The 21,955-nt window shown below is 28.8% G+C and overlaps 1 protein-coding gene across 1 annotated transcript; it reads right to left on the bottom strand.

Annotated features, from left to right (window-relative positions):
- Window positions 1-18,376: 18,376 nt before the first annotated feature.
- LOC113854138 (zinc finger protein ZAT9-like) lies at window positions 18,377-19,489 on the bottom strand. Its single transcript, XM_027485006.1, has one exon. It carries the CDS (start codon window positions 19,487-19,489, stop codon window positions 18,377-18,379), a length of 1,113 nt encoding a protein of 370 aa, XP_027340807.1.
- Window positions 19,490-21,955: the final 2,466 nt, after the last annotated feature.

Raw genomic sequence — 21,955 nt, 5'->3', positions numbered from 1 at the left:
TTTAAAATATAATAAAACTTAAAAAATGCTAATTGAGTTGAGATTTTATATGAATTAAGAGGAATGTTATTTCAAATAAATTTAATTTTTTATTCTTTTTATTTGGATTATTTGAATTTTAGTTTTTTAATTATTTTTAAACTAATTATAAGTTTCTATTTTTAAGATTTATATATAATATTTTTTAATTAAATTATAGAACTCAGTGCATTATTGTTATTAAATATTACAATTTTAAATATTTTATTTATTAATCTTATATTATATGTAATATTGTATAAATTAATAAAATGGTTTAATAAGATAAAGAAATAACTAATAAAAAATAATTTACTATCTTGGATTTTAATAAATGAAAAATATTTTTTTTAAATGATAAAAAATGAAAAAATTTATCATAAGGTCGGTGAAATCTAAATATATTATATATTATTTATCCTATGTCAAAACACTACTTAGCCTAAGTGTCTGAGGGATTTTAGAACGATACATGTTCGCATATTTTGCCACTTGGATCAACCAAAAAGAGAAACAATAATATTTAACTTTTTAATATATTTTTAATTATTAATTATATTTTTTGAAATTTATACAAATTATATCAATTTTAACTTTAATTTAATATTTTTTTTATATTTTTGTAGTTTTTAATAAATTTTATTTAATAATTGAAAATATTTTAAAAACTATATTTCAACACTTTTCATTATACCTATATTTTATCTTTTCTTTTTCTATTAGATTATAATGAGTTAGTGAAAATAAAGTGTTGTTATGGTTTGCGCCAAAGTCCATGAGAAAAGTCCATGAAAGAAGCCAGAATTGTTACTGTTATTTGTTTTGGATTTAATTTCAGCGCAATATTATTATTAAAAATATTATTCATTAATGATCTAATATTATTAATTTTTTGTTGGTATAATTTTTTAACAAAATTAAATATTAATATATGGGTTTTAATTATATTAATAATATGAAATATTATATTAAAAAATAATTTTATAAGTATATAACTTTAATATAAATTAATGCATTATATTAGTTATTAGAGTGGACCTTTATAATTAGTTTAATATTTAACATTCCTTTATGTAATTAAAAAAATAATTTGATCTTGTGAATTGTCAATTGAAAACTTATTTATAACATCATTGAATCAAGTTTTGTCAATGAAATATTTTCGTCAAAATGAAATCGTTGGTATAATTGTTAACTATTTATCCAACCACTGAGTGAATCTTTTGAAATTCAAACTAAATTAATTAAGTCATTTTTTTCTAACTGGGCAAAGGTAAGAAGTTTTACTGTCACAATTAGTGCCTAAAAAAATATAATTCTTTCAACAATCCAACAAATAATGAAGTTTAAAATTTTGGATTTTATTCAATAAACCCTTTTAAATAATTTGTTTTAAAAATTTTATTAGATTAGGTTTTTACTCAAAGATTTTCACATTTTTGCAGTGTGATTTCTTGTACATTGAAAAACAAGCATAAGTTAGATTAACTCTCGCATGAAGTTAGATAAAATAAATTGTAATTTCAATTTAATTATAATAAAATTTGATATTGTTCATACTTTTGTTTTGAAACATTGAAGAAAGCTTTTTAGAAAATAAATTAATACTTATCCCAGTATACATTTTAAGAGTAAAAAAACACGTGCCATATTTTAAAATACACATGAAGAGTAGAAATTAATAATTTAGAAGTGTTAAATTTCCAATCACCTGTATAAAATGAACAGTATGTTTGATAATTCATCTAATTTATAGCTTATTTAATAATTTTATAAACTTCTTTTTACTAAAATAAAAATATTGATATGAACAAATATATTTCATTATTTAGCTTATAACATTTTCTCTCAGATAGACTCTTGAAATAACATTTAAATTGATAGTTTTTTTTCTTTCTATTTTAACCTTTAATAACATCTTACTAAAATTTCTGATATAACATCGTTTTTAATATTAAACTATTTATTTCAATTATTATATTATTTATACTATTTATTTTCAAATATTAATAAAATTTATTTTTACAAAATATAACAGCTCAAAAATAACTCAAAAAATAAAGTTATAGTTACTTAAAAAATGTTTTTTTGTTTTGTAAAATAAAAATATTTTAAAAATCACATAAATTTGTTATTTTATACTTATCAATTATTCAATAATTATTTTATTAAATACTTAATTGAAAATATAAGTGAATTTAACAACTTTCAATTAAAAATTAGCATTTTTAACTATTAGCTATCTTAGATTTTTTTTGTCAAACTTAGCTCAGTTGAAAATTCGCTCTATATATACATACACATATAATGCTAAAAGAAAAACAGCAATAAAAATTACCATTAAAAGTTTTATTGACAAGTAATAATTAGTGTATCTAGTGTTCATGAAAGTATCATTGACAAATTAAAATTTTCATAAAGATTTAATTTGTTGGTAGGAAAAGATTTGATTATACGTATAGTGGTCATTGTTCACAACACAATTTAAATAGCTATAAAAATAAGCTTTTGAATTCTTTTCCCTATCTATTTGCTAGACTTTATTATTGCTAGTAAAAGTTTGAATCATCACTTTATTAATGGCAACTATGAATGCAGGTTTTCCTTAAAACTGAATGCGGATGATTTTATTAGCTGATGTTTTAACGGCAACAACATTTATACTTAAAAGACTTAAATGTATAATAGTATGCACTCATTCCAAATAAACAGTATTAAAATTCTTAAAAAGTAGTATATTTCATTAGATTTACACAAAAAATAGTTAATGTACATGCATTGAGTCTCATCAACAAGTACTCAAATCTAATAACCAGTATCATCATCCATGAAAGTTAATTAGTATATTATTTGAATCTCACAACAAGTATAATCATAGTCACGATATAAAATAATAGGTGGTTCATAATTTGTTCAACTCTTAATAATCATGATTAAGTCTTCAATTGATAAATGAGAAAATAAAAATATATGACTTAAAGAAAATAAAATAAAATGTGTTAATACGATCTAAAGCCTCACAAAGTTTTAAGGAAATGAGGATAAATAAATAATAAAACAAAACCATTAGTTAGCCCTATAGTATAAACTACAAATTATTGAGTATAAGCTACAAATTATTATTAAAGGAGGCTTAACGCATCATCAAATCTAGGGGTGAAAAAACAACTTTTTTGTTAAATGAAAAAAAATCAGCAATGCTCATTCATTGGTTTTTCTGAAGAAAAGAAAGCAGAAGCATATATGCTCCTTGAGCGACCTCATCATATTCATTCCTTTAGCAAAGTATCATATAATTTTATATAAATTAACTTAAAAGAACCTTTTTTCTAACTTATTTTTCTTTGTTTCAACAAAATTATCTTTTGTGTCCAAATTTGTTTCTCAAAAACTAATTAATTCAAAATTTGTTTATGTCCTCAAAAGCCAAAACCTTTTGTTTCACTGTCATTTAAAAAAATTACCACTTGTACAATTTTCATAAAACCAAGTTTTCTTACTCTCTTAGCATCAGTAATGGTTCCATATCAAAACCTATCTATATTTTAGTAAACTTTCCAAAATTGAGAATCCTCAGGACATGATACGGATCATCAATGATGAGGTTTAAGGTTGTCTCCGTTAGTACCAAGTGCTTGTTCTAATAATCTCTCACAAAGATTGCTCGCCAAGAGAAATTCGAAGCACACTATTTGTTAACCAAAAAATTACTAGCAACATGCTATTTTGGACTCAACAATCCCATTTGAATAAGGCATGCAATACTTTAAAGGATTCGTTACTTAGTTTTCTACAGCAACACTTTCAGAAGTGTCGTTCTTTCTTTTCTTTTATCTATGAGATGATGTACTTTTCTTGCTTTACCACCTGTCAATTAATATATAGCGTCTATACCATTCATCATATTACATTTTTATACTTTGATGATGTTAAAAGGAGTAGCGTTAATATCTGATTCTTATTTGATTTTGATTTATGCTTTTTATTCGCTGTGATAAATTTTCATTTTAGCTCATTATTTGGAAATGATTATCGGCTCGGATATATATCATAATATATGTTCATTTTGAACTCAGTTTGTTCTGATGTATTGATACGTCTCTTGCTTCGATTGAATTAGCTTGAAATCTCGAGTTTGTCATCATTAAAAAAGAGAGAGATCATAATTGGAATGTAAAATATTGGATGAAACTGTAGAACAATTTTAATTTTGTTATTATTAAGTATGCCAAACACAGGTTTTTAAAGACCTTACAACTGTCATAAGAAGCAGTCAATTCCTAGAGTTTGGTATACATTGATATTTATGATCCATTTGACATCCTATCTTAGGGTGGTGAAAAATACTTTATTACCTTAATTGATGACTATTCATAGTATTGTTATATGTCTATATTGTATGAAAAGTTTCAATTAATAGATGTTTTATAGACGTTCATTGATGAGGTAGAAAGAAATAAATAGAAAAGTGAAGGTTGTGAGGTCAAATAAAGGTGATGAATATTATGAAAATTTTGATAAAAGTGGATAATGTCCGATTCGTTTGCAAAACTTTTAGAAGTCGAAGCATATGTGCACAATACATTATGTCTGACACACCACAACAAAATAGTGTAGCTGAAAGACAAAATCGTACTTTTATGGAAATGGTTAGGAGAATGTTGAGTTATAGTTTTGTACCTATATCTTTGTGAATGTACGCATTAAAACGTTGCGTATATGCTTAATAGAGTTCATAGTAAGACAGTTTCAAAGACTCCTTATGAATTGTGGATAGGAAAGAAACTTAGTTTAAGGCATCTTCATATCTAGGGTTGTCAAGCAGAAGTAAAGGTGTATAATTCACATAAAAAAAAAGCTTGATACTAGAATCATTAGTAATTATTTCATTGGCTATCCTTAGAATCAAAGGGGGTACAAATTTACTATCCTAACATAGTATGAAAATAGTTGATTTTAGAAATGTAAGGTTAATTGATAATGGTTAGCTTAGTAGGAGTAATGAAACACGAAAGGTGAAAATTAAAAAGACACATACAAAAACTCCTGTAGTTGGTATCTCTTCTCAAGTTGTTGTCTCTCTTGTTGTATCACAGTCACAAAAAATATTGAGACAACAAATTAATATTTCAAACCCACAAAAGCAATGTATAGAAAATGAACAAGCTGACAATACACAAGTCATAACTGAGCAAGTGGAAGATGAACTGCAAGAGATAACATTAAAGAGGTCTGCAAGGCAAAAAAAGACCTGCTATTTCATTATTTGGTTTACTCACTTTAGCATGAATATGACTTGAGTATTAATGAGGATTTAGTCTCATTTAAGCAAGTTATAAAATGTAACTATTCTGAAAAGTAGTTGAATGCCATGAAAGAAGAGTTAAAATTAATAAGTGACAACTAGGTATGGGAACTAATCGAGTTGCCTGAAGGTTCAAAATGAGTCAGGTGTAAGTAGATTTTTAAGACCAAATGAGACTTAAAAGATAGCATTGAGAGATAAAAGGCTAGACTTGTTACTAAAGGGTATACTCAAAAGGATGACATAAATTATAAAGAGATCATATCGCAATTTCTAAGGACTCTTTAAGAATTTTATGACTTTGGTGGCTCATTATAACTTAGAATTTCACCAAATGGAAGTAAAAATTGTCTTTTTAAATGACGACTTGAAAGAGAAAGTTTATATGGATCAACCAAATGGTTTCTTGACCACAAAAAAGAAAATTGTGTATAAGTTAAAAAAAGTCAACATATGAGTTGAAACAAACTTATAGAAAATGATATCTTAAGTTCAATGATACCATCACATCATATGATTTTGTGAAGAACACCGTTCACCGGTATATGAAGGTTAGTGAGAGCAAGTTTATTATTTTAGTTTTGTATGTTGATGATATTTTTCTTTATTAATGATGTTGGACTGTTACATGATGTAAAGGAATTTCTTTTTAAGAACTTTGTGATGAAAGATATGGGTAAAGCCTCTTATTTGATTGGAATAGAAATATTTCGTAACAGATTACAAGGATTACTAGGATTGTCTTAGAAAGTTTTTATTAATAAAGTCTTAGGGAGATTCAAAATAGAAAAGTTCTCATCAAGGGTGATTTCAATTCAAAGGGAGACAAGCTTAGTGAAATGCAATGTCACAAGAATGAGTTGGAACAGAAAGCAATGAAATCTTTTCCTATGCGTTAGCAATTCCATAAAGTTTTCTTAAAACTATATGAGAAAAATAGAATTTTGGTATAAAAAAGATTTTTGATCCATTATTTAAAATCATTTGAGACAAAATTTACCATAAAAAGTCAAGAGAAAGAATAAGTTTAAAAAGTTTTTATAGACAAGTTACTCGTTAAATACATACATACATACATACATACATACATATACATACATACATATACATACATACACACACACATACACACACACACACACACACACATATATATATATATATATATAAGTGTTGTTTGATGAAAAAGTTGAAGATGCTAAACCTTAGATTAGAAGACTTTATTAAAACCAGAGAGTGTGATTTCTGGCGATAAATTTCTAGACTGTACTATTTGAGCTTAGTTCATAGGTGTTCGACTCTCGGCGTATTATGTTGATTAGTATGATAATGTGTTATTGTTTTATGAAATAATTTTAAAATGAAGAACTTGATTTTGTATAAGATTGATTTGTATATATGAAAGTTGCTAGTATATGAAATTAGCAGAAATATATGAATCTGTTGAGGAAATGTGAGTAAAACGAGAGTAACTAATATATGTGTCACAAAAAACTGATCAATGCGATTATGATATATGTATTGTAATATATTGACGGGTAAGATTATAACATATATGTTGCAGTACATCGATTAATATGATTGTAACACATGTATTAGAACAGTATAATTTGATGTGCCATTGACCATTGTTAAGATATTGTATAGATAGTTCAGGGGTATACTGCGGGTATAGGGTCTAGAGTTTATTATGGAAATCTGGGAAAAATGAGAGTGGTAAATATTGTTTACTGATGTATACACAATGTAAAAGTGAGATGCATTTATAGGTCTTATACTAATTTCTTAACCTAAATTCCTAATTATACCTTTGCTTAGAGGGCTGTAAATGCACACGTTGTATCTATGTGTGGTATAACTGACTAGTGACTATTCATGTTACGTAAGTCCTTTGTAACTAGAGAGAGTACTTTGGTAGTAATTTAGGGGTCTGAAAGTACCTAAAGTATTGTTAATTAATGAGTTGTTCAAACTTGAAATGGATAAAGTGGCACGAAGTTATAGATTTGATATTGATGTTGATTAAGTGTGAAGTAATGTGCATAGATGACTTTTGTTTAATTAAAATTGTATGAATAAGTAAAGTGATATAAGTTCAAGCATTGAAATTCATTGAGTTGATTAAATAAGGAATGGAATGTGTATGATTAAATGATGAATGATGCATATAGGTAATTTTGTTTAGTTAAAATTGTTAATAATGGAATATTACTATTTTATTACATGTTGTATTGGAAAATGTCTCTGCATTATTTTGGTTATTCTATAAAATAAGAATTTTGGTGAGGCGATAGATGCTCACCCTTACAAACTTTTTCAAGTAATAAAGAAATAAAAAAGATTGATTCTGTAACGCCCCAAATTTTGGTAATATTAATTATTGTTATTTATATAAATCTAAATGCATATATATACATATATGTGTGTGTTGATTTAATTGATAATAATATTTATGTGTATTAAGTATATGGACGTGTGTATTGTGTATATGCATGACTGGATAGGGCTGAAATGGGCTAAGTGCCTAAGTGCAGACATGACACTAGGCTGTTCTCGTTGTAGCGAGAGGGCCCTAAGAGAAAGGACTAAAACTGTCACCTTCTTGCTGTAGCGAGAGACGTCTCGTTGTAGCGAGAGAGCGACAGTTTGGGGTGCATTTCTGGGTGCAATCTCGCTGTAGTGAGAGGGTCTCGCTGTAGCGAGATTTTGTAGAAACCAGGGTGCAGTTTCATCTGATATTTTCACTGTAGCATAAGGGCGTGTCGCTGCAACGAGGAATATCTCGCTATAGCGAGAGTGTCGCTACCAGAAAAAGGACTTAAAGGGGGTTAGGGTTCGGGGAGAGTTATTTCTCCCTCTCCCTTCGATCCTCTCATACCTAAAGCCCTATTCTATTGATTAACTGCCTCCAAAGCCGTTTGGGAGCTTGATTAAAGGTTGAATCTGAGTGGGAAACACTTGGAGGTGAGTTTTAATGGTTAGGGTTCCGTTTCTCATTCCCTTTTCTCTATTTATGGGTTTTCTTAGGTTCTCATGGAGTTCTTCCATGTGTTTTAGGCCAAAATCTGTGTAGGGAGCATGTCCGTGGTCAAATCTGAGTGTGGGTTTTTAATTCAAGGTAAGGGAGACTCTATCCTACTCTTTTGTGCATGAATTGTTGTTATTTTGCTTAATATTGTGTTGTGGCTGAGTTAGTGGGTAGGAAATTGCTGACAAATGTAATGTGGGTCATGTGCCGTGATATGTGAACATTATGTGTGTTGACCTGAACTTGATGGATGTGGATTGTATGTAAATGATGTGTAATATAGATGACTATTGGCTGTGTTGTGATGTGAAATGAATGTGGGTCTAGTGCCATGTATTTGAATGCAATGTGGGCTGTGTGTCGTGTGTAAGCATGATTATTGCATGCGTGAATGAAATGTTTGTGAATGGGCGTGTCAACGCCGTTGTAATGTGCTGTGAATGGTTCAGCGATACACTGGAGTATGGAAGATGAGGACGGTAGAAATACCTTGGGGAAGAGGGTGTGGTGGTGACACCGACTGTGGAACGGGTGCACCACGGGCCACACACTCTCTTCTTGACTAGACCTCTAACCACTACCTTTGCTGAGCGACCTGTGACTGCCCATGTGGTATCCGTGAGGCGGGGGTAACTGGCGACCATTCATAGTAGAAATTTATGATCACAGAGCTACAGTGAGTGTGGCTGATGTGCGTATGCACGAGTTTGTGTATTGTACTTATGGATGTGAAATGCTACCTGTGATTGTATTTATCTAATGTATTGGAAATGTGCTCGAGGTGAGACTCTATGTTGACTGTGTGTTTTGAGTAGTGTAGAGTACTCACCCTTACATTCATTTTTCAGTAATCAAGACGATCAGCACTGGACTCAGTGAAGGAGTGGATGGAACTGTTATAGGACTTAGGATATTATTTTGAAAACTGTTGTATTTGAATAAGACTTGTAGCAACTATTCGATATAATTTGTAACTCCCTTTCTTATTTGAAATGGTTGATGAAACTTGAATTAACAATGAAAATTTTATTATTTCAAAGATTTGTGAAATTCCTTATTTATTGAAATTAAATTTAAAGTGTTACAGATTCGTTTTAGAATCATACTCGCAAGGGATGGTAAGAAATGAACTGCTTTGTTAGGCCTAGTTACTTTGAAGAATATAATTATATTGATTAAAGTTTCTAATTAGAACTTAAAGTATTTTGATAAACTTATTGTAAATAATAATTAAGGTTTATATGTAATAATTAATAATTAGTTGTTTAAAATCTTCATTTATATCCAATGTAGTTAGAAATTTCACTTTACTAAAAAATAGTTTATTTGGATCGAGAACTCGAAATATATATATATATATATATATATATATATATATATATATATATATAAAATGTGAAAATTTTAGCTGTCAGTCTAATTATAAATTCAAATTATGAATGCATGCAATTTTATCTATTTATGAAAATTTTGTACAGACAAAGTTTTAAAAACTAGCTTACTTCTAACAGTTATATTCATATATGTGTACAATTTCTTAAAATTATTCAAAACTTTTAAATTTTTCATTAACTTTTATTCAAATATATGTATATTTAAGGGAAATTATTTAAATTATAGTAAGTATGTTACAATGAACATTTTCATCTTCATCGTTTTTAAAAGAACAACTAGGAACCTTCTTCCATTTCTCTTTCTCCTAGCTCCATTGTTTATCTTTAACAAAATAAATATAATTATATTGATTAAAGTTTCTAATTAGAACTTAAAGTATTTTGATAAACTTATTGTAAATAATAATTAAGGTTTATATGTAATAATTAATAATTAGTTGTTTAAAATATTCATTTATATCCAATGTAGTTAGAAATTTCACTTTACTAAAAAATAGTTTATTTGGATCGAGAACTCGAAATATATATATATATATATATATATATATATATATATAATGTGAAAATTTTAACTGTCAGTCTAATTATAAATTCAAATTATGACTGCATGCAATTTTATCTATTTATGAAAATTTTGTACAGACAAAGTTTTAAAAACTAGCTTACTTCTAACCGTTATATTCATATATGTGTACAATTTCTTAAAATTATTCAAAACTTTTAAATTTTTCATTAACTTTTATTCAAATATATGTATATTTAAGGGAAATTATTTAAATTATAGTAAGTATGTTACAATGAACATTTTCATCTTCATCGTTTTTAAAAGAACAATTAGGAACCTTCTTCCATTTCTCTTTCTCCTAGCTCCATTGTTTATCTTTAACAAAATAAATATCTGCTTATTAGAATCTTACCAATTTGTGGATGGAAGACTCTATAAGCTTTTGAATTTGTGCTATAGCCAATGAAAATTTCTACTTCTGTCTTTTTATCCAACTTATCTCTTTTCACTTTTGGTACATAAGTAAAACAAATACATCCCAAGATTTTAAAGTTTTGAATAAAAGGTTTATAGTCATACCATAATTCATAAGGAGTTTTTGCTTGCGCTACTTTTGTAGAAAGCCTACTTATTAGAAACACTATTGTATTTATAGCTTCAACCGATAACTTATTTGAAAGTCATTTCTCATGAATCATAAATTTCTATGAGGTGTACTTATTTCCATTATCAAATCTTAGAATATGAATTTTTCAGCTAGCTTGATTTTCAATCAAGCCTTGAACCTCCAAAACACTACTACAACTTCATACTTGAATCTTTTGAATTTTTCAAAGATGAATCATAATAATTTTTTGAATAATTCTCGTATTAGGAAATTCAGTTCCAAATAACCTCACTTTGTTTACAATACATAGAAGTCTGTTGGAATATTCTTCCACCATTTCCAACTCTTTCATCTGCTACATCTCAAACTCCCTAATCAAATTTAGAACTTGCATCCCTTTGAATTTCTCATTTCCTTCATACTCTTGGTTGAGAAAATCCATTTCTCATTTCTTTCATACTCCTGGTTGAGAGAATCCTAGATAACCTTTGCCGATTTCAGAGTCATAATTATAGTAAAGATTGCTGGAGAAACAGCAGAAAATAGGCAAGGTTTTGCCTTCAACTTTCACTGTTTTCTTTCCTTATGAAACCATATTTGATTAAGCATTGAATTTTCTAGTAATTGTCCAAATCTCATAATCCTCCTCAATATACTACCAAAGGTCACTTGCATCAAAAAAAGCCTCTATTCTAATTGCTCATAGGTGATAATCTCACCCTAAAAAACTGGTAGCTAGCATTATGACTAAGTTATCATATTACTTATTTAATTCTTAATATAAGTGTTTAGGTGTTTAGTAGAACTCTTAACCTTATAAAGTCCCTCAAAAACAAATAAAACTTTGATACCAAATATTGAAACTAAGAGAAATTTAGAAGGCTATGAATATGAAAGTTGAATTTCACATTTTTTGTTCATACTAACAACCTTTAAATACAAGAAAGTGATAACTCAAAATTGAATCTAATCCTACTCATTAATCTAAAAATAAATGACAAATAAAACTATCCATAAATGTGTAACAGCCTCATAAAGTAGAAATATAATAATAATAGATACTGATTCAAATTCTCAACAAATATTATCGTGATCAGATGTCTAATATATCTTCCTACAACAAGGGTAGACATTCTATTTATGGTAAGTGTCTTGTCTCAATTTATACATTGTGTCAGTGAAATACATTTAAGAGCAACAAAAAGAATAAGGTACGTTAATGGCGCGATTGATTATGGTGTCAAATATGAGAAATGTCAAGAATTCATGTTGAATGGATTTTTTTCTATAATAATTGGACTAAATTCATTGATGACATGAAGAATACTTCATGACACTGTTTCAACCTATGCGCAAGAGTTTTCTCATGATACACAGTTCATTACAAAGATTGAATTCATAGCAGGCAACAACAATTGTAAATAAGTTTTAGAGTGGAAGAAGATTTTATGCATATATGCAGCAAAATAACAAAACTGAAATTTTTGTTGATAACTAAACAGCAATTGCAATTGCAAACAAACGGGTCTGTCATAGAAAAACTAAACATTTCAACAACAAGCTCTATTTTTTTAGGAAGATGCAACAAAGTGAGGAAGTGAATTCAATTTATTGCAAGTCTAGAGATTAATTGGCCGACATGTTTACAAAGCCATTGCCTGTAAGCAAATTTGAACTCCTAAGGTAAAAAATTGGAGTTCGCAGTTACTAAAATAAAGAAGAATGTTAAACATATGCTTTTTGTAATTTTACTTTAATTTTATTTTATTTTTCTACTGTCTCTGTTTGTTAGCATCCTAGTCAATTTGTGGTTTAAGCCCTTTAGGAGCAAGTTATTTTTTGTTATCCACGTTTGTCATAAAGGGTTTGGTAGTTTTCTCTCTACTTTTTGAATTATTTATTGTGTTGTTGATTAATAGAATTTATTTTCCTTCCCCTCAATATATCTACGCACTTATCTCTGTTATTTTCTGTTTTTCAATTTTTGCCTTAAAACCCAGAGATCTCTTAACACATTTTCAAGCTTGTCTTGTACATTATATTTTTCTAAAGAATGCACTTTGCTAAAATATTTTAAACACTTATATAAAAAAAAATTTTAAACACTAAATTAATTCAAGATTGTTTCTTGTATTCTTTGTAAATTTCAATAACACTCTAGCTTTTTATACTTATTAAATTTTAGGAGATAATCGTATAAACTAGGGATACTTTAACTCACACCATCAAAATAGACAAAAGAGTAAAAAATGACAACATAAAATTTAAAATTTTATCCTTTTTACCAAGAAGGAGCAATCCTAATAAGATGAGAGGTAGGAAAATAGTGGTGATGTGAAGGTCAAAAGAAAGCTTGAAACCTCATCCAACTTTCTTGACTAACTTAAGATAAACCAATCTAAGTCTCTAACTCGACTAAGTATCAAAATATTTTTCTTTCAACTTTTTTCTTATCTCTTCCATTTATTTCATTTTTTCTCTTTTTTTTTTCCTTATAATGTATTTATCTTTTTCCTTATAATGTAAATGCTTGTCTTACAATAAATGATATGTTGTAAACATTCTATTGTAAAATTCTATAATTAGTATGTTAATTAGTTAGTTATGCAGTTGTTATAGATACCCTATTCAATTGTGTTAGTATACAAAAATTTGTTCATTTGTATCTTTGAATCACTCAATTAAAGTTACAACCTTTCAACATATAACACTTTTTCCTTTTCTACACTGCTGTCATCTTGATATTTTATTCGGTAACATGAGAAAAAATATTGCTACACGTAAAATCCTTTAATTAATTGAATCATTTTGAAGCCATAATACAATGGCTAGTAATTCCTTTAACTTTCCAATATTTTTGTGACTATTAAACTTTATTTGATAATGTAAGATCGTACAATGGCAATTGTTCTTAATAACAAATAAAAGTAAATATAATGATAATTTACCAAAATATCTTTAATAACTTTTGTCTCTTTTTTTCTATTTTTGTATAACTTTTAAATTTCCACCAAATCTAACATACAAGTGTAGCTGAAGGCTCCAAAATTAGAAAAATGAGTTGAACTTTTTTCTATATTTTTCTCAGCATCTTAGATATTTTCTCTTGATTCATCCCTAATTTCTTGAAATTGCAAGTGAAAGATACATGCGAAGACTTGCGTATTTGCTAATCCTGGAAAAGTAATTTGGGTCAATTCTGGATTTGAAATTGAACTAGTAATTTGTTCTGATAAGTAGTGGGTTTTAACCCATTTGTTTTTCACTTCTTTTCACTTTTTTCAAATTACACTATTTCAATCCTCGTACAAAAAGTTTTGGTTGCCAAAAATTGTTGATAACCTTCACAGATCTTTCCAATTGGTGCCTTTCATACTACGACTTTTTGCTGATATGATTTTATGGAGCTAGGGTCCAAGCATTCAAGTTTGTGGGAAACCTAATCAAGCTCTAGGCTAGCCATTAAACCTTACGGGGAAGACCATCACACTTGAGATGGAGTCAAGCGACACCATTGATAATGTGATAACTAAGGTTCAACGTAAAGAAGGCACATTTTAATTGATTCTCGTTCTCTTATGTTCAGTCATGTTTGATTCATTTTCTTTTTATCATTATCTAGGGATTCCTCTGGACCGATATAGGTTGACTTTTGCCCGGAAACAATTCTAGAGGATGATTGTGCCCTCACCAATTATAATATCTAGAAATGTTTATAATACTCAAATTTTAGTAGTTAGCGCACTACTTGGCAATTTTAATTGCAAGTAAAGTTTAGTGATTTACTAAATTCCCATTCTTAAGGTTTATGAAAATTGTATTTTAACTATATTTGTGTATAAATGCTAAGGGCATGTGTATTTTAAGATAGGGAAATTTTCTTGTTTGTTTATGTAAAAACAAGATCATCCAATTTTTATCTCCATCTCCAGATTACACAAAAAATAAGGTTGTCTTAAAAAGCAAATCTTAATTCGTTTAAACGAATTATGTGCTGTCGATGAAGTAAGCACACTTAGCTTCCCTTCCTATCACTGTGTCACTCACACGCACTCCTCAAGCAAGTTTTCTCACTATCTTTACACTATGCCATTGTTTTCTGTCACTTTTGAAGTGCAAAAGGCTTCCCAGAGCTTTGATCGAAAGAGGCAATCCAACACGTTTTCTCACTATCTCTTTCCCTATTGCCGCAAGCTCTACACTCCCTTCTCTGTTTGGACACAACGGATGCAACACTTCAAAGCTGAGTAGTGACCAAAATCGAAACACCTCTTGTTGCCCTCGCACACTGCGACATATACTCCTTGACCTCATTCCATTTGATTCGGTCTTCATTCCACACATCATCTAGAACAAGGAAATACCTCCTGCTCGATCAACATCACATTTTGAACCTTCTTTTGCATAGCTTCTAAAGTACTAAGGTGAGGGTTTTGTCCAGTAGTAAATTCCACACGGAATTGCAGTATTCTTTTCACACTAAAATCATCGTGACAAAATTTCCACAATGGATTGGAGTACTCTTCACCGACAGCACATAATTCGTGAAAATGAAAATGGACAGTGCTGTTCTCGCATCTATTGCAAAGGATATGCATCCTATTTTTTTGTTGGTGGAAAGCTTGAAGTTAGGATTTTGACAATTAACATAATAGTAATGCAAAAATTGACAATTTTTATATGTTTTGTTGTGTCTGCTCCAAGCACTTTCATCCTACATAGCTGGCACACTAACTCCTAAATCTTATTATGTTCAATAACTATAGTTTAATTATGAGCCTCCAAGGTGGACTTTTCTATTTTGCAAGTTTAACCTGGCATAGTGGTGGTATTATTGAGTCGTCTTTGATGGCATTAACCATGAAACACAACTAGGATAAGATGATCTGTTGCAAGTAGCTTCTTGGGCTAGCGGTAACGCTTCAAGTTCATCAATTGAATATGGATTATGCTGTGATGTGTTTGCAATGACAAACAAATCATACTCTAGTAGTAATCCATCAAGAATTGCTTCTTTGTGATTTTTGTCACTAATATAATGGAGCTTCAACATATATGTAACAAAAAACTATTTATTGATCTTTCCTTCTTCTTTTTTAATCTTAATTGGAGTTTTAACTTCTTTTCCTTTGCTCTTGTCTAAGATGCAAAGTAGGCCTCCAATTTTCTCTGTTTGATGTGAACCCTACCATATTCGTGTTGCGCCAAAGCAAGAAGCCAAACCACTAGTAATTGTTGAATATGAACCACACGCAAACTGAATTGAATCAATATATATGCTTGAATCACCTTCAACATTTGTTATCCAGATTAGAGGGTCACACACCATCTAACTCATGATGAAGGTAATCTCACTGCACAATCTGACTACGGTGGATCAAATCGAGTTTGCATTGGAAATAGCTTAGGTTTGCCTATCTCTCATACAGGTCACTTATATTTCTCAGTTGATTCTCATTCTAAAACTTTTCTACTGGTTCAACTACTTCAATTCCCTCTAACTCAGAATTTACCTTGTGTTTCCAAACTAGTTAAAGACAATCTTCTTTTTTGAATTTCACCCAAATTATTATGTTGTCAAACACTAGAACACTAAGGAGACTCTAATTCAAGGAATTATTAAAGGTGGTTTATATGTTGTTCCTCACTTTAATCATGTTAAAGTAACCCCAGTGCTCATCACATGGTAAAAAGATTTCAAAATTCTTGAATCTTCCTCATCTAGCTATGATCATACAGTTGAGCCAACTTTAGTCAAGGAAGCATTATCTATATCTAAATGGTGTCATGCTATGAAGGATGACTATGACTCTTTAATCAACAATGGGACACTGTCTTGGTTGATCTCTGTCCTAATTATAAAAACTTAGTAGTCGTTTTAATGATATTTATGTTTTATTAATTAGTTCCTAAAAAGAATGTTAGAAAAAGTTAAATATCAATTAACAAATTATAGAAAACAGCTACGAGTATGTGAATTCAAGTACCCAACAAAATATGAGAATCAAAGTATTATATAAACAAGTATGGATATCTTTATACTACAAATATATGGAAATTAACGAGTACTATATTATTCTATATATCTATTGTCATCTCCATGTGGCAACCATATATATTTATGAAACTATAATACTTTATTATTTTTTAACAACTTTATTTTCAATACATCTTATTATTATTTTCTTAGTATAGTTTATTATTTTAATATACGTATAAATTCATTTATTAATTAATTCAACGTGGTTCTTGTATATCATATTTATTAGTATAGAAGAGATGATAAAAGATTGTGCATCACTTTTTGATTGTATTAAAAATAAAATTTAAAAATTTAACCATCGAATATAATCCGATACTTTGGATTGAATTTAAAATTTTCACCAATCTAAACTGATTTGCAACATATATATTTATGATCAGATTAAATGATTTATCGTCTGAAAATTGGTTTAATCTAAATCGTAAACACTCTTAAAAAAAGTATGTTAACATTTTTCAATTTTTATTTATTAGTAAATGATATTAATTTTTACAATAATAACAATATATAAGAAAGATAAAAAAGAAAAAAAATACGATACTTATATAAGAAAAGTCACATAATTAATAATAAACATAATGACCATAGTTATTTTATCGGTGATTATGGTCATGTTGATTATAAAGTTGACCGTAACGGGAATGACAACCATAAGATTGTGATATTTTAAATCGGGGCACATAAAGTGTAAAATTATTCTCTTTAAAAAATATGCCTTAGACTATGTTATCATATGCTACATAAAAAACTGCATTAATATTTTATAGTTCTGTAACAATATAGCCTCAATTTCTAATTCCTGTAGACAATATAGCCTCAAGTTTTAATGAGAAATTTTTTTCTAATTTGTGATATAAATTTGTCTGTCTTCTACTTTAGAAATAAGCATGACAAATGTACATACATGGTGGTCATTTCAGACAAAGGCACACACTTCGTGAAAATAGGTTCTAAATTGATTGGTATAAATGAAATTAATTGGTGCAAAGTGGCCAACTGACTTTCCTCTTTTCCTGCATAAATGGTGGGCATGTAACAATATTCAGTAATTGATATTCATAGACCGCATTTATGAAGAAATATGGACAACATTCATATTCATGTACATATAGTAAACTAGTTTAGCATAAGGACTTAAAAAATCAATCCATTTAATTTGAAAAATAATCGCCGATTATATAACTTCTTGATTTCTTTTGCTTATTATATATACCTCTTGGCTTGAAAGGGTGAAATTATTTGTATATTAAATTGTTTATCTGAAGGTTACATGGCAAATTTGTGCTTCTGCGGACCCTATCAAGATAAGGCAATGGCAAACATAAGATACTAAGATTGTAAAATTCATATGATTTTCTAAATACCCCCAAAATGAAGAAAACATATGACACGTCAAATTGGCTAACTTGACCAAATGCTTAATCCTCCCCAACAAAAGGCTCAATTCAGATCACAATCCAACTCCATTGGACCTGCTTATTGACTTGCATCATCTTCTGAAGTTTCTTCACTCAGTAATGCCACATCCATCTTAGGCGCACAATCTGAATAGTAAGAATCGTTCTCTTCATCCGTTGTAGCATATGCTCCTACAATGTTCTTCCCTCTGTGTATTGATCTGTGTCCTCCTAAGCCTTGAAAAGTAGTAAAGGATTTACCACAAGTGTGACACTTATACCCACCCAGTTTTTCTCGACTTTCATTTTCATACATTGAACCTTTATCCTTTGATTTCAATACCAATTTCTCACTCTTCCTTGCCTCCTCCTCCCCATTATCCTTATTCAAAACTTGTCCATGATAGACTTTTATCTTCTTTACCATAAGTCTCTCATTAAGTGATGATTCACCAATCTTCCTTTTCTTACTTGGGGTTGGAACATGAGAAGTACTGTTTGGCTTCACACTAGCCTCCTTGAGGCTAAGTCTACTACTAGACTCACCGCACAAGGACCTAGCATGAGAACAAATGAGTACGAGAGTTTCGGCAGCCGCATAAGCACCAATGCTACTTCTGCCTCTCTTATCTGTCTTTAACCAACTTGGAGAAGTTAACTTTAAAAGATCAGTGACATCAATGTGATCCTCATCCTCACTAACACAATCATCGTCGTCGTCGTCATCGTCGTCGTCATCATCATCATCACTGCCATCATCTTGCTCTATAGTATCTTTCATAGAACCATAATAATGAGATGGTGAATCAGAAAAAGTTGAAGAAGAGTGTCTGTGAGAGTGAATAGGAGGACACACACCCTTCCATTGCCGCTTAGGGTGAGATCTCATGTGCCCAAACAAAGCATTCTTAGAAAGGAAGTCCCTCTTGCAAAGATAACAAGTGGGTTTCCCACCACACACCAAAGGGTCAACATCATAAGCATGATTAACCCTTTTATGCATATCACTCGATTTTGAGTCATTAAAGAGACGAGTTATTACCCTCTTTTGATGCTTCTTGGAAGCTTGAGTGTGAGATCTGTTTCTATGGCCACACAACGCTTTGCCACTGCTGAAAACCTTGCCACAAATATCACATTCGCATGATGTTGGATCTGAGTTATCAACTGCAACCTCATCATCATAAGCCATCGATTCATCACCTTCAGCTTTGCAAGACTACAAGGGGGATCTTTTCATCTTCTTATCCACTTCATGGTTTCATGCGATTATTGCTCCGCATCAAAATCCAAACTTATGACTTTTCTTTCCTGCCATCCATTTTAGATGAAATAAAGAGCAACAAGAAAGGGCTTGGCTAAGAAAAGAGAACAAACTAAATTAAACAGCATGAGGAAGTAGAGAGAAGATTAAAGACTGAAAATAAAATACTTCATAACCCATCAAAGAAACTAACCTCAATTTCAAAAATTGAAGTACCAATAGATATGAGAAAAGGATGACTAAAAGATACAATTTCGTTTTAAAGTAATAATCATTCAAAATTCTTTGAAATTGAGTGTTGTTTAGCTATTCTGAAAATTCGAAAGCAATATATATAGATGGGGAGGAAGAGGGGAAAGTGTGATTGTGGGTATATTATCTATAGTTGACTACAACTATGGTTAATATTTTGTATAATTTTTTAACGTAGTCCCTTTTTGTTTTTGTATAATTAAGAGTTTCAAGTTTCGGTTAGTACTATTAATTTCTACACCTTATATTATGGAAAGTATGGCAGAAAAAGTTACCTGCACGATGACCATCTTTTAAACAAAGGTGCATTGTATCATGACAATAGGTTCAAGGTTATTGAATGGTAAAATATAACTAGGAAACCACCGACACAAGGGACTTTCAAGCTATTTGATTTAAGAAAATGGTATTTTTGTTAGACACTTATTTTTTAAAACTAAGTACTATAGAAAGAATTCTAAAATTAAAATGGCCACAATATATATTTGAAAAAACAAGGCTTGATAGCACTTTCGATTTCTCTAATTAAACTGTTAGATTTTAGTCTTCCAATTTTTTTTCAAGCTAATTAAGTTTTACTATTTTTAAAATTATGAAGTTAATTAGTCCCTCATCATTGATTCTCTTTTACTAATAAAAAATCATATATTTATTTTTATCTTTTATTTGAATTCTTGAAGGATTTGTAATAGAATTAGAACAAAAAATGATTTGAAAAATATATGAGAGATTAACTAAATCAAATTTAAAGGATTTTTAAAAGATAAAAGAATAGGACTCAGAGAGGAGGTTTTATTTATTTCTTTTATTTTAATTGAAATTTGATATTTTGGTTTATGAGTTTTGAATAAAAGATAATTAATCAAATCAATTTGTAATTTTTTTACTGAAAAAATTAATAATTTAAAAGGAAAATCTACGTGATACAAAATTTGCACAATTTAAAAATAAAAACTCAATTAGTTAAAAAAATAAAATTTAAAAGCAAAATAATACATGATTTAAATCAAAAGAACCAAAAATATAATTAAATTTTAAAAATTACAATATTTAAACAATTGTGCTAGCACTGAGGAGGGAGATAAACAATAAAAAAAGAAGGTAGGATCTTCTTACACTAGTATAAGTTTAAAAATTATTACATTTAATCTAAACTTTTCATTTAACTTAAATCTAACGGGTTATAATTTATTTTCACTAACCGTTAGATTTAAGTTAAATGAAAAACTCAGATTGAGTGTAAGAGTTTTTAAACTTACACTGGTATAAAAAAATCTTTCTCTATCGAAAAAAAATATTGTAATTCTAACATAATTACTAATTGTTAGAACTGAGAAAAAAAAAAGATAAAAAGGTAAAAAAAATAGGTTTATTCGTGCAAATCGGTCAAAGCTCATTCAAACAATCCAAAGAGAAAAGTAAATAACAATTTGACTGCAATAATTATTTGATTTCCAAGTTATATTACAAAATAGGAGCTTTTAATGTAAAGCGTTTGACTAGTCAGTTATTGTTACTCGTCTCCCTCCCCCACTCACCCTATATTTAATTTTAATACTTTTCATATTATCAAATAATAATATTATATCATTAATATATTTTAAAATTAATGATTATAAATTATAACAGTTTTTATTGATATAATAAATTATAAATGAATGATAATATTAAATTAGTGCATTTTAATTAAATTCTCAAAATTAAGTTCCATTCAAAAACTTAATTATAAATTTTGTGCTATGTAAGGTAGGATGTATAATATGCAAGTATCTATTTGTCTTAATTGTTTTGATTCTGATTTGCCTTAATTTTACTAATGTCTTAATCACCTTAATTTTGACAAACATACAATTCATGTGATAATATGATTAAATAATATATAAATAAGAATTTGATTATATATATATATATATATATATATATATATAAAATCTGTATAATATATATTAATCCCTGGATAGAAAGAAGTGAGAAAAAAAATAATTTAATAAATTTAATACTAATTAGAAAGATCAAATTATTGATTATTCACTTTAGGGTATCAAGAACCGAAAGTCAGAAAGTCATATGGACAACTTTTTCTTTATGTTCTAATATTTTTATTCACTTGATTTAAATAAATAACATCTAGGAATAAATAAT

Source organism: Abrus precatorius, unplaced genomic scaffold, assembly GCF_003935025.1.
Source record: "Abrus precatorius isolate BTA unplaced genomic scaffold, Abrus_2018 Scaffold11, whole genome shotgun sequence".
Taxonomy (NCBI): domain Eukaryota; kingdom Viridiplantae; phylum Streptophyta; class Magnoliopsida; order Fabales; family Fabaceae; genus Abrus; species Abrus precatorius.
This window is presented reverse-complemented; position numbering and strand designations above follow the sequence as displayed.

What these genes read in the sequence shown, in the direction of transcription:
- LOC113854138 (XM_027485006.1), bottom strand. Translation starts at nt 19,489, where the DNA reads ATGGCTTATGATGATGAGGTTGCAGTTGATAACTCAGATCCAACATCA.